The following is a 15,000-nucleotide window of genomic DNA, read 5'->3' on the forward strand; positions in this document are numbered from 1 at the left end:
TCATATTACTTTAAACATCTGGAGACAATAAAGACTTTATACTAATTTAAACATCTGGAGACATTAGACTTTATACTACTTTAAACATCTGGTGACACTAAAGACTTTATACTACTTTAAACATCTGGCGACACTAAAGACTTTATACTACTTTAAACATCTGGAAACATTAAAGACTTTATACTACTTTAAACATCTGGCGACACTAAAGACTTTATACTACTTTAAACATCTTGCGACACTAAAGACTTTATACTACTTTAAACATCTGGAGACATTAAAGACTTTATACTACTTTAAACATCTGGAGACACTAAAGACTTTATACTACTTTAAACATCTGGCGACACTAAAGACTTTATACTACTTTAAACATCTTGCGACACTAAAGACTTTATACTACTTTAAACATCTGGAGACATTAAAGACTTTATACTACTTTAAACATCTGGAGACACTAAAGACTTTATACTACTTTAAACATCTGGAGACACTAAAGACTTTATACTACTTTAAACATCTGGAGACATTAAAGACTTTATACTACTTTAAACATCTGGAGACACTAAAGACTTCATATTACTTTAAACATCTGGAGACATTAAAGACTTTATACTACTTTAAACATCTGGAGACATTAAAGACTTTATACTACTTTAAACATCTGGAAACATTAAAGACTTTATACTACTTTAAACATCTGGAGACATTAAAGACGTCATATTACTTTAAACATCTGGAAACATTAAAGACTTTATACTACTTTAAACATCTGGAGACATTAAAGACTTTATACTACTTTAAACATCTGGAGACATTAAAGACTTTATACTACTTTAAACATCTGGAAACATTAAAGACTTTGTACTACTTTAAACATCTGGAGACACTAAAGACTTTAGTTTTTACTTTAGACTTTTTTTTCTTAGTGTAGTATTTGTACTTACTAGGACCGTAGTACACAGTACAGTTTATCTTCCTCCCTCTTATCTTCGTCCTCCTCCTCTCAGGAATGTCTGCACACTTTCTCCTCCTACAAACGATCATGTTGTACTGAGGAGAGTCAGTGGGTTCTCATATGGACTCAGGTTCCGGGGTTAAAGGAGCAGGAGCTGTACGTTAAAACACAGGAACACGTTTCACTGATGAAGTCAATATGTCATGTCATGGTATATACAGTATCTCTGTACGTATATATATATGTATATATACTATATGGTCAGGTAACGTTTAGCTTCTGTCTGAGCTCTCAATTGTTCTTTTGTTTTGCAAAGGATTGTGGGTGTAAATAACCATAAAGACAGACGCTTTTATCCAAAGCGACGTACAATTCAGATGCTGTCACGCCGTAGGCTCAGCTACGGGAGACATTGTGGGGTTAATTAAGTGTCTTGCTCAAGGACACATTGACATGAGACCAGTAGAGCCGGGGATCGAACCACCGATCCTCTGATTAAAGGACGGCCCTGCTCTCCACTTAGCCACGGTATAGTAGGACATCTAGTATTTTTGATGTACTGTATATTGGGACATTCAATGTAGTTTTTTAGTATTTTACTATGAGTATTTGAACTCAGCTACTTCTGTCACTGTCAGCTGAAGTCGTTCGTTATTCAGAAAATGTACAACGCTCTAATAATAGTCACTTTAATCCATAATTCAATCCATAATAATGTGGAGCTGTGTGTGTGTGTGTGTGTGTGTGTGTGTGTGTGTGTGTGTGTGTGTGTGTGTGTGTGTGTGTGTGTGTGTGTGTGTGTGTGTGTGAGAGAGAGACGAATTGGAGTGCAGGTGAGTCTCAGCTTATTGTACTGTGAAATTGGACACACACATACACACACACACACACACACACACACACACACACACACACACACACACTCACAGCTCTCCTGCTGGATGTAAACGTTAAAGTTAAAGTTGTATCATAGTGTTCATGTAGCACAGGGGTCTCTAATAGGTGGACCGCGGTTCGTATCCGGACCCAGACGCTGTCCTATCCGGACCCGGACATATAACTGATGGATAATTGAGAATTATACATTTTGGCAGAGCGCTTCTATTTTAACCTGCACAGCTTTTCTAGTCTTTACGGCACTTGGTCAGCAGTCCAGGAAATACACCGACCAATTACATGCTGTGAATCATCTCACGTGACGCTACTCAGCCAATCAAATATCTGTATTGAAACCATTGTGAGTCAAGTGAGATTTACAGAGAGAGAGAGAGAGAGAGAGAGAGAGAGAGAGTTTAACATGGCGTGGACCCTGAATGGACTCTTGTTGTTCGTTCCTCCTGCTGAAGCTACTAAAGCTCTCTGTCATCATTAAAAGCACCGATGTGAAACACGTTTAGAGCAAACACTCAGTCTGAACTGAGGCGAGATGTAGAGATGTTGAGACGTGTAGATGTAGAGATGTAGAGACGTAGAGATGTGTTGAGATGTAGAGATGTAGAGATGTAGAGATGTGTTGAGATGTAGAGATGTGTAGAGATATGTAGAGATGCAGAGATGTAGAGATGTGTTGAGATGTAGAGATGTGTAGAGATGTAGAGATGTGTAGAGATGTAGAGATGTGTTGAGATGTAGAGATGTGTAGAGATGTAGAGATGTAGAGATGTGTTGAGATGTAGAGATGTAGAGATGTGTTGAGATGTAGAGATGTGTTGAGATGTAGAGATGTTTTGAGATGTAGAGATGTAGAGATGTGTAGAGATGTAGAGATGTAGAGATGTTGAGATGTAGAGATGTGTAGAGATGTGTTGAGATGTGTTGAGATGTAGAGATGTGTTGAGATGTAGTGATGTGTAGAGATGTAGAGATGTGTAGAGATGTAGAGATGTGTAGAGATGTAGAGATGTAGAGATGTGTAGAGATGTAGAGATGTGTAGAGATGTAGAGATGTGTTGAGATGTGTTGAGATGTAGAGATGTTGAGATGTAGAGATGTGTAGAGATGTAGAGATGTGTAGAGATGTAGAGATGTGTTGAGATGTAGAGATGTGTTGAGATGTAGAGATGTAGAGATGTGTAGAGATGTAGAGATGTAGAGATGTAGAGATGTAGAGATGTGTAGAGATGTAGAGATGTGTTGAGATGTAGAGATGTGTTGAGATGTAGAGATGTGTAGAGATGTGTTGAGATGTGTTGAGATGTAGAGATGTAGAGATGTAGAGATGTGTAGAGATGTAGAGATGTGTTGAGATGTAGAGATGTAGAGATGTGTAGAGATGTAGAGATGTAGAGATGTGTAGAGATGTAGAGATGTAGAGATGTTGAGATGTAGAGATGTGTAGAGATGTGTAGAGATGTGTAGAGATGTTGAGATGTTGAGATGTTGAGATGTAGAGATGTGTAGAGATGTGTTGAGATGTGTTGAGATGTAGTGATGTGTTGAGATGTAGTGATGTGTTGAGATGTGTAGAGATGTAGAGATGTGTAGAGATGTAGAGATGTAGAGATGTGTAGAGATGTAGAGATGTAGAGATGTAGAGATGTGTTGAGATGTAGAGATGTTGAGATGTAGAGATGTGTAGAGATGTAGAGATGTGTAGAGATGTAGAGATGTAGAAATGTGTTGAGATGTAGAGATGTGTTGAGATGTAGAGATGTGTAGAGATGTAGAGATGTGTAGAGATGTAGAGATGTAGAGATGTAGAGATGTGTAGAGATGTAGAGATGTGTAGAGATGTAGAGATGTGTTGAGATGTTGAGATGTAGAGATGTAGAGATGTGTTGAGATGTAGAGATGTAGAGATGTAGAGATGTAGAGATGTGTAGAGATGTAGAGATGTGTTGAGATGTAGAGATGTAGAGATGTGTAGAGATGTAGAGATGTAGAGATGTGTAGAGATGTAGAGATGTGTTGAGATGTAGAGATGTGTTGAGATGTAGAGATGTGTAGAGATGTAGAGATGTAGAGATGTGTTGAGATGTAGAGATGTGTAGAGATGTAGAGATGTAGAGATGTGTAGAGATGTAGAGATGTAGAGATGTGTTGAGATGTAGAGATGTTGAGATGTAGAGATGTGTAGAGATGTAGAGATGTGTTGAGATGTAGAGATGTAGAGATGTAGAGATGTGTAGAGATGTAGAGATGTGTTGAGATGTAGAGATGTAGAGATGTGTAGAGATGTAGAGATGTAGAGATGTGTAGAGATGTAGAGATGTGTTGAGATGTAGAGATGTGTTGAGATGTAGAGATGTGTAGAGATGTAGAGATGTAGAGATGTGTTGAGATGTAGAGATGTGTTGAGATGTAGAGATGTAGAGATGTGTTGAGATGTAGAGATATGTAGAGATGTGTAAAGATGTAGAGATGTGTAGAGATGTAGAAATGTAGAGATGTGTAGAGATGTAGAGATGTGTAGAGATGTAGAGATGTGTAGAGATGTAGAGATGTGTTGAGATGTAGAGATGTAGAGATGTGTAGAGATGTAGAGATGTAGAGATGTGTAGAGATGTAGAGATGTGTTGAGATGTAGAGATGTAGAGATGTGTTGAGATGTAGAGATGTAGAGATGTGTAGAGATGTAGAGATGTGTAGATGTGTAGAGATGTAGAGATGTGTAGAGATGTAGAGATGTGTTGAGATGTAGAGATGTGTAGAGATGTAGAGATGTAGAGATGTGTAGAGATGTAGAGATGTGTTGAGATGTAGAGATGTGTAGAGATGTAGAGATGTAGAGATGTGTAGAGATGTAGAGATGTAGAGATGTGTTGAGATGTAGAGATGTTGAGATGTAGAGATGTGTAGAGATGTAGAGATGTGTTGAGATGTAGAGATGTGTTGAGATGTAGAGATGTAGAGATGTAGAGATGTGTAGAGATGTAGAGATGTAGAGATGTAGAGATGTGTAGAGATGTAGAGATGTGTTGAGATGTAGAGATGTGTTGAGATGTAGAGATGTGTAGAGATGTAGAGATGTAGAGATGTAGAGATGTGTAGAGATGTTGAGATGTAGAGATGTGTAGAGATGTAGAGATGTGTAGAGATGTAGAGATGTAGAGATGTAGAGATGTGTTGAGATGTTGAGATGTAGAGATGTGTTGAGATGTGTTGAGATGTGTTGAGATGTAGAGATGTGTTGAGATGTAGTGATGTGTTGAGATGTAGTGATGTGTTGAGATGTGTAGAGATGTAGAGATGTGTAGAGATGTAGAGATGTGTAGAGATGTAGAGATGTAGAGATGTGTAGAGATGTAGAGATGTAGAGATGTGTAGAGATGTAGAGATGTAGAGATGTGTTGAGATGTAGAGATGTTGAGATGTAGAGATATGTAGAGATGTAGAGATGTAGAGATGTGTTGAGATGTAGAGATGTAGAGATGTGTAGAGATGTAGAGATGTAGAGATGTGTAGAGATGTAGAGATGTAGAGATGTGTAGAGATGTAGAGATGTGTAGAGATGTAGAGATGTGTTGAGATGTAGAGATGTAGAGATGTAGAGATGTGTAGAGATGTAGAGATGTGTTGAGATGTAGAGATGTAGAGATGTGTAGAGATGTAGAGATGTGTTGAGATGTAGAGATGTGTTGAGATGTAGAGATGTGTAGAGATGTAGAGATGTAGAGATGTGTTGAGATGTAGAGATGTGTAGAGATGTAGAGATGTAGAGATGTGTAGAGATGTAGAGATGTGTAGAGATGTAGAGATGTGTTGAGATGTAGAGATGTAGAGATGTGTAGAGATGTAGAGATGTAGAGATGTGTAGAGATGTAGAGATGTGTTGAGATGTAGAGATGTGTAGAGATGTAGAGATGTGTTGAGATGTAGAGATGTAGAGATGTGTAGAGCTGTAGAGATGTGTAGATGTGTAGAGATGTAGAGATGTGTAGAGATGTAGAGATGTGTAGAGATGTAGAGATGTGTTGAGATGTAGAGATGTAGAGATGTGTAGAGATGTAGAGATGTAGAGATGTGTTGAGATGTAGAGATGTAGAGATGTGTTGAGATGTAGAGATGTAGAGATGTGTAGATATGTAGAGATGTGTAGAGATGTAGAGATGTAGAGATGTGTAGAGATGTAGAGATGTGTAGAGATGTAGAGATGTGTTGAGATGTAGAGATGTAGAGATGTAGAGATGTTGAGGAGGAGGAGGAGGAGGGGGAGGAGGAAGAGGAGGAGGAGGATGGGGGGTGCAGATCATTCTGTGATGAAACTGTGACGAGGAGATCAGACGGCTACTTTTAGTTCTTTAGTACTTTTACTGCTGTAACAGAGTACTTCTACACTGTGGTATTAGTACTTTTACTGCAGTAACAGTGTACTTCTACACTGTGGTATTAGTACTTTTACTGCAGTAACAGAGTACTTCTACACTGTGGTATTAATACTTTTACAGCAGTAACAAAGTACTTCTACACTGTGGTATTAGTACTTTTACAGCAGTAACAAAGTACTTCTACACTGTGGTATTAGTACTTTTACAGCAGTAACAGAGTACTTCTTCACTGTGCTGTGAGTTTTGTGGAGCAACATGGAGGTCAACGTTCTGTTGGACTAGATAAATACTGTGTGTACTCGGTGTACTGAGAGAAGTATTCTCTGGTTCAGAGGAAACATCAGCTGACATGTAGAGGAAGAACAGCATCATCATCATCATCATCATGATGTTGGACTTGGTTCCTGTCATAATAATAATAATATGAATAATAACTTTAAAAACAGAGTTTACAAAGAGCTTCAGTCAAGTCAAACAGGACACATGAAAGACAATGACATGTCTCTCAGCTTCATGTTGTTGAACTCTGTTCTTATCAGCTCACATTCCTCCACAGTTTAAACACACACACACACACACACACACACACACACACACACACTCTGACAGCGGGTTCTTTCCTGCTTCAGTCCATTCTTCATGAATCATAATACATAACATAATCCTGTTTACTTCACAGTTTCTCTAAGTCTCTGATCTGAACCAAGAAAAACTAACAGACGCTCCTTTTTATAAATCCTCCAAACAATGGTCGCTTTCCTTTTGTTTCACTTCATTTCTGTGAAGATCAGCTTTGATCTGCAGTAGTGAGAAAACCACCAGAGTCAGTGTGACGACTTTATTTCTGTTTACTGAGGTTCTGTATTCATATCCATGAGAAGAACAGAGGATAGCAGCAGCTTTGATACAACCTCAGTCTCTGTCTGTCTCTCTGTCTGTCTGTCTGTCTCTCTGTCTCTCTGTCAGCTGTCTATCTGTCTGTCTCTCTGACTGTCTCTCTCTCTGTCTCTTTGTCTGTCTGTCTGTCTCTCTGTCTCTCTGTCAGCTGTCTATCTGTCTGTCTCTCTGACTGTCTCTCTCTCTGTCTCTTTGTCTGTCTGTCTGTCTGTCTGTCTCTCTGTCTGTCTGTCTGTCTGCTGGTCATGTGATCTCTCTGTTAGACCGTTTTGTCTTGTTTCCAGTTTCTTTGTCCTCAGACGGTATTAAATGTCTCTGAGCCACAAGATCTTCTACACAAGTATCAGTTGTGTGTGTGTGTGTGTGTGTGTGTGTGTGTGTGTGTGTGTGTGTGTGTGTGTGTGTGTGTGTGTGAGACAAAACTGAGTTCAGAGCAGGAAGGAGCTGAATTTGACCGGTTCTAAAACAGATTAAAAATTGGTTCTAAAGTGGTTCTAAAACACTAACTGAAGTACAGAGAACGTCCTGATGACCAGTTCAAGTGTTTATGATCTGGAGCAGGATGACATCATTTCTCTTTACTTTATGTACTAAAACACACATGACTTCATAACAACCACACTCATAACTTTATTATAAAAACACTCATAACTTTGTTATAAAAACACTCATAACTTTATTATAAAAACACTCATAACTTTATTATACAAACACTCATAACTTTATTATACAAACACTCATAACTTTATTATAAAAACACTCATAACTTTATTATAAAAACACTCATAACTTTATTATAAAAACACTCATAACTTTATTATAAAAACACTCATAACTTTATTATACAAACACTCATAACTTTATTATACAAACACTCATAACTTTATTATAAAAACACTCATAACTTTATTATAAAAACACTCATAACTTTATTATAAAAACACTCATAACTTTATTATAAAAACACTCATAACTTTATTATACAAACACTCATAACTTTATTATACAAACACTCATAACTTTATTATAAAAACACTCATAACTTTATTATAAAAACACTCATAACTTTATTATAAAAACACTCATAACTTTGTTATAAAAACACTCATAACTTTATTATAAAACACTCATAACTTTATTATAAAAACACTCATAACTTTATTATAAAAACAGAACAAGAAGTCCTGAAGAACACAAAGTAAAGAACCAGAACAGATCAACATGTGTTTCAGCGTCTGCTAACTTATCTCAGACCTCATTAACATAAATACAGTAAACATACAATCCAATGATCCTCTGGCTTATATCATATAATGAATATGCTTTAGTCAGTTAGGATCATAATGATCTATTTTAAAATCTGCTCTGCTTCAGTGTGAGACGACCACTAGAGGTCGCTCTCAGGTAAACACCAACAGGTGACCTCCTCTAACAGGAAGTGTGTGTGTGTGTGTGTGTGTGTGTGTGTGTGTGTGTGTGTGTGTGCGTGTGTGTGTGATAACTGTCTCACTACAGCTTCCTGTCTTCTTGCTGCTGCAGCAGCTGTTAGTTCAGCCGAGCAGACTGAGCACACTTCAATAATTAAAACACATGTATCACACAGAGAGAGTCAGCCCGCTCTTATTTTGATAGTTTTGTGATCAGTACTAATGCTTTTGTTCATGTGTTTGTTAATAGCTGAGATCTAGGAACAAAGAAGTTATGAAACTTGATCATCTTGTCCCCCCCCCCCCCCCCCACACAGCCCCCTCCTCCCTGATGTCTCACCGGTTCATGACGGTGCGTCGTGGCAGCCCGGCGGCTCGGAGCGGTCAGATCCAACCTGGAGACCAGCTGGAGGCTGTGGAGGGTCGAGGGGTCGGAGGTCTGAAGCACAGAGAACTGACCCAGATCCTGAGGAGGGCCGGGAACTCTCTGAGGCTGAGAGTCACCACACACCGTACGACACACACACACACACACCGTACGACACACACACACACACACCGTACGACACACACACACACACCGTACGACACACACACACACACCGTACGACACACACACACACACACACACACACACACACACACACCGTACGACACACACACACACACACACACACACCGTACGACACACACACACACACCGTACGACACACACACACACACACACCGTACGACACACACACACACACACACACCGTACGACACACACACACACACACACACACACACACACACACCGTACGACACGCACACACACACACACCGTACGACACACACACACATTACGATACACATACACACACACCGTACGACACACACACACACACACACACCGTACGACACACACACACACACGCACACGGTACATCACACACACACACACACACACACACACACACAAACACACCGTACGACACACACACACACACACACACACACACACACACCGTACGACACACACACACACACACACACACACACACACCGTACGACACACACACACACACACACCGTACGACACACACACACACACACACATTACGATACACATACACACACACCGTACGACACACACACACACACACACACACACCGTACGACACACACACGCACACGGTACATCACACACACACACACACACACACACACACACACACACACACACACACACTAATATGAATTGTATTGTTGATGAACTGGCCCTTTAAGAAGGTCGTCTCTCCTCAGACTCCTCCTCTCTGTCGGGGGGGGCGGAGCTCGACATCGACGGCCGAGTGATGAAAGGATCCAGAGGGAGGTCAACGGTCAGTGTAGTACAAGTACACACTTTAGTACTAGTACACTCTTTAGTACTAGTACACAGTACACAGTAGTAGTTCTGATGTTTCAACATGACAGTGAATCTTCAGTATTAACTGTAGTAGCAGTAACAGTACTGATAGTCGTAGTAGTACTTAGTAGTACTTGTATATGCATTTAAAACATCCAGGATCCAGTGTGAACTCATAAACTACTGTGAAGGAGAATGAACAACATATAAGTACAATTTGAAAATGTTTTATGAGAATCTAAGTTTTTGAGGTTCAATGATGAAGATGATGAAGAAGAGCTGAAGTTTAATGTTTCAACACTTTTATTACAACAAGAAAGAAACATCAGGAAATATAACACAACATTTTGTATTTGAAATATATATAAACATACAAATTAGTGATTAAACATTTTAATCTCAATTAATCAAATCAAATCAAATTAAACAATGAATTCAAAAGTAGTGTATTACTCACTTGTATTTTAAAGTACTGCTATATGAACAACAGTACAATAACATTTGGTTTGAATCACTTTAAACAGATCAGGTTCTTTTTAACAACAGTGTTCTTCACACAGTATCAGTTATATTTCTACTATCTGTGCTCAGTGTGTGACTGTATTTAAACGTTCCACTTCTGTGCAACATGAATACAATGTTCCACACATTTCATCAACATGTGTGTCTTCTGTCTTCATGACAGTCAGAGCATGTGAACGCAGCTCCCACTGTTCATCAACATAATGCTCCGTAACTCAGAGGTGACGATGGTTACCCGGCGATGTCCGGTAGTCTCCGGTGAGAGACGGCCGGTGAGCGTTGTGTCTCCGTCTCTTTTGTAGTCCTCTCCTCTTCGTACGACTCGTGTGTTCTTCTGGTGACGGTGCGTCTGGAGGGAGGCTCCTACGTGACGTCATTCATGATCCTCAGAACGTTCCTCAGACCGACGTCTTCTCAACACTAGTCGTCCTGCAGTTTGTATCTCTCCACTTCTCTGTGGCGTCTGTTAGCTCGTCTTTAGTTTATCTCTACTTCTCCACACGCCGCATCAACGTAGTGATGAAGACTCCTCCACACGCCGCATCAACGTAGTGATGAAGACTCCTCCACACGCCGCATCAACGTAGTGATGAAGACTCCTCCACACGCCGCACAACGTAGTGATGAAGACTCCTCCACACGCTGCATCAACGTAGTGATGAAGACTCCTCCACACGCTGCATCAACGTAGTGATGAAGACTCCTCCACACGCCGCACCAACGTAGTGATGAAGACTCCTCCACACGCCGCATCAACGTAGTGATGAAGACTCCTCCACACGCTGCAACAACGTAGTGATGAAGACTCCTCCACACGCCGCACCAACGTAGTGATGAAGACTCCTCCACACGCCGCATCAACGTAGTGATGAAGACTCCTCCACACGCCGCATCAACGTAGTGATGAAGACTCCTCCACACGCCGCATCAACGTAGTGATGAAGACTCCTCCACTGCTGGTTTGGTGATTTACTGACATCAACGGTGTGGATTGCATTTTAAAAAAAAAACTGCGTTAATGTGATAAAATAATTGTCGGGGTTTATTAATTAATGCGTTAACGCGATAATAACGCAATAACTTGCCCAGCACTAATATATACATATTTTCTCAAAACACTTTGTTGACTTTATTATAATTTTTACAATGTTTTCTAATAATTACTTTTCATCCTGTTTTTCTGCAGAATTATGACTTTGTTCTCTATAAATTGTTTCATTTATATTTTCCTGACACTGACTCAAATACTGTGAGATAAGAAGTAGTACTAGTACAAGTAGCGATAACACTTAGTCCTAGTAGTACTCACACTAGTATCAGCAGTACTTTATTATTGTCTGTCTGTCAGGAGGAGACCAGGTTCTACAACGTGGATCTGGAACGAGGTCCTACAGGGTTCGGGTTCTCTCTGAGGGGGGGCAGCGAGTACAACATGGGGCTCTATGTCCTGGGACTGATGGAGGGGGGGCCGGCCCAGCGCTGCAACAAGATACAGGTACACACACACACACACACACACACAGAGGTACACTCACTTCCTGCAGCTGTTAAAAGACAGAATTGGTTCTCTTCTCTGGAAGGCTTTTACTCTGAAGGTCTGCAGGAAGTCTTTTTGTTTAGTCGAGTGAGACCTGAACGGTCCAGTCCTCCATGAGAACCAGCAGCCTGCAGGAGGCGACCAGGACCTCCCACGCCAACAGGTTTTATCATCAGTATACTGTCATCCAGCTCTTATTTTGGTAGTTTTATCATCGGTATACTATGACCCAGCTCTTATTTTGGTAGTTTTATCATCGGTATACTATGACCCAGCTCTTATTTTGGTAGTTTTATCATCGGTATACTATGACCCAGCTCTTATTTTGGTAGTTTTATCATCAGTATACTATGACCCAGCTCTTATTTTGGTAGTTTTATCATCAGTAAACTATCATCCAGCTCTTATTTTGGTAGTTTTATCATCAGTATAATGTCACCAAACTCTTATTTAAAGTAACAAACCTTCTAATTGGTTGATTGATTTGGTGAAAAGCATAAAATAATCAATAACTCACAGCAGCTTTACCTGGTGAATCATGTTCATGGTTCACAGGTGATCCATGTTTCAGATCTCCAGCTGGTGTGAAAGAGATTCTTTATGATATTAAATCATTTACAGACATCAAACATTCAGCGTCCAGCTGCTTCCACAGATCTGTCCTTTAAATATTCATTATCAGAGCCGTTAGCGCCTCCTGCAGGCTGCAGAGACATCAGGACAGTGTGACATCATCAGTGTGACATCATCAGGACCTCCTCAGACACAGACCTGGGTCACCTGTCCTCTGGTCTCCTCACAGACCACCAACAGAAGACTCACTTCACCACTTTTGGATTGTTTTGAATAAAATGAATAGATAACCGGTTGAAGTGATGTTAAATAAAAGGTGTACCTGGTGTCTCAGGTGTCGGACCAGCTGGTGGAGATAAACGGAGACAGTACATCAGGGATGACTCACAGTCAGGCTGTGGAGCAGATCAGGAAAGGAGGACACCGGATCCACCTGGTCCTCAAGAAGGGGAATGGATATGTACCCGACTACGGTGAGGCACACTAAAGCTCTGCAGATACCTGACAGGTGATCTGACTCTGTGCTGTAACACCTGACCACACAGGTAACCTGTAACACCTGACCACACAGGTAACCTGTAACACCTGACCACACAGGTAATCTGTAAACACCTGACCACACAGGTATCCTGTAAACACGTGACCACACAGGTATCCTGTAACACCTGACCACACAGGTAACCTGTAACACCTGAGCACACAGGTATCCTGTAAACACCTGACCACACAGGTAACCTGTAAACACCTGACCACACAGGTAACCTGTAACACCTGACCACACAGGTAACCTGTAAACACCTGACCACACAGGTAACCTGTAACACCTGACCACACAGGTAACCTGTAAACACCTGACCACACAGGTAACCTGTAACACCTGACCACACAGGTATCCTGTAACACCTGACCACTCAGGTAACCTGTAAACACGTGACCACACAGGTATCCAGTAACACCTGAACACACAGGTATCCTGTAAACACGTGACCACACAGGTATCCTGTAACACCTGACCACACAGGTATCCTGTAACACCTGACCACACAGGTATCCAGTAACACCTGACCACACAGGTATCCTGTAACACCTGACCACACAGGTAACCTGTAACACCTGAGCACACAGGTATCCTGTAAACACCTGAGCACACAGGTAACCTGTAAACACCTGACCACACAGGTAACCTGTAACACCTGACCACACAGGTAACCTGTAAACACCTGATCACACAGGTAACCAGTAACACCTGAACACACAGGTAACCTGTAACACCTGACCACACAGGTAACCTGTAACACCTGACCACACAGGTAACCTGTAACACCTGAGCACACAGGTATCCTGTAAACACCTGACCACACAGGTAACCTGTAACACCTGACCACACAGGTAACCTGTAAACACCTGACCACACAGGTAACCTGTAACACCTGACCACACAGGTAACCTGTAAACACCTGACCACACAGGTAACCTGTAACACCTGAGCACACAGGTAACCTGTAACACCTGAGCACACAGGTAACCTGTAACACCTGAGCACACAGGTAACCTGTAACACCTGACCACACAGGTAACCTGTAAACACCTGACCACACAGGTAACCTGTAACACCTGACCACACAGGTAACCTGTAACACCTGACCACACAGGTAACCTGTAAACACCTGACCACACAGGTAACCTGTAAACACCTGACCACACAGGTAACCTGTAACACCTGACCACACAGGTAACCTGTAACACCTGAGCACACAGGTAACCTGTAACACCTGACCACACAGGTAACCTGTAAACACCTGACCACACAGGTAACCTGTAACACCTGACCACACAGGTAACCTGTAACACCTGACCACACAGGTAACCTGTAACACCTGACCACACAAGTAACCTGTACCTGAACCTGAATCGTCCAATCACAGCTCTGGGATTCTTTTTGTTCTTACACTTCCTCTTCCTTCTTCCTCCTGTACTTCCTGTCCTGTTCTTCATCCTCCTCCTCCTCTTCCTCAGTGGAGTTGTCCAGCCTGTCTCTCTGTATGACCAACTCTAAACAGGGGGAACCCTGCTTCTACGTGATTGGACGCACTGAAAACTCGCGGTTGGTAACTTCCTGTCCTCCTTTGATACTTTTTCATCGTTTCTCATCCTTTCTTCTTCATGTCTTCATCTTCAGCACTTTTACTTTATTTCATGGGATTTATGGAATTAATTTATCAATGTGTTTTAACACTGAAGGTATGTGTCATTAGTTCAGTATTAACACATTATTAACATGTTAGTAATATGACATCACCAAAACCTTTAATTAATATTAATTACGTAATGTGTTATTAACATGTTATCAAGTTGATAATGTGTTATTACTAATTTGAATATGTTGTTAATATGTTAATAAGTCTAATAAGCAACTTTTATATCAAATC

At 40.9% G+C, this 15,000-nt stretch overlaps 1 protein-coding gene across 4 annotated transcripts in view; it reads left to right on the forward strand.

Annotated features, from left to right (window-relative positions):
- The window catches only part of magixa (MAGI family member, X-linked a), a 41,017-nt gene that overhangs the window by 20,464 nt on the left and 5,553 nt on the right, over window positions 1-15,000 (forward strand). For all 4 annotated transcript variants that reach the window (XM_068732102.1, XM_068732100.1, XM_068732101.1 and 1 more), the window contains 4 exons: window positions 8,867-9,061; window positions 9,837-9,913; window positions 11,810-11,956; window positions 12,906-13,044. In XM_068732102.1, the coding sequence (XP_068588203.1) occupies window positions 8,867-9,061; window positions 9,837-9,913; window positions 11,810-11,956; window positions 12,906-13,044 (558 nt within the window). The remainder of the gene's footprint in view (window positions 1-8,866; window positions 9,062-9,836; window positions 9,914-11,809; window positions 11,957-12,905; window positions 13,045-15,000) is intronic.

Source organism: Cebidichthys violaceus, unplaced genomic scaffold (genome assembly GCF_023349555.1).
Source record: "Cebidichthys violaceus isolate CVI_PGR_0920_01 unplaced genomic scaffold, fCebVio1.0.p SCAF_57, whole genome shotgun sequence".
In the NCBI taxonomy this organism is placed as follows: domain Eukaryota; kingdom Metazoa; phylum Chordata; class Actinopteri; order Perciformes; family Stichaeidae; genus Cebidichthys; species Cebidichthys violaceus.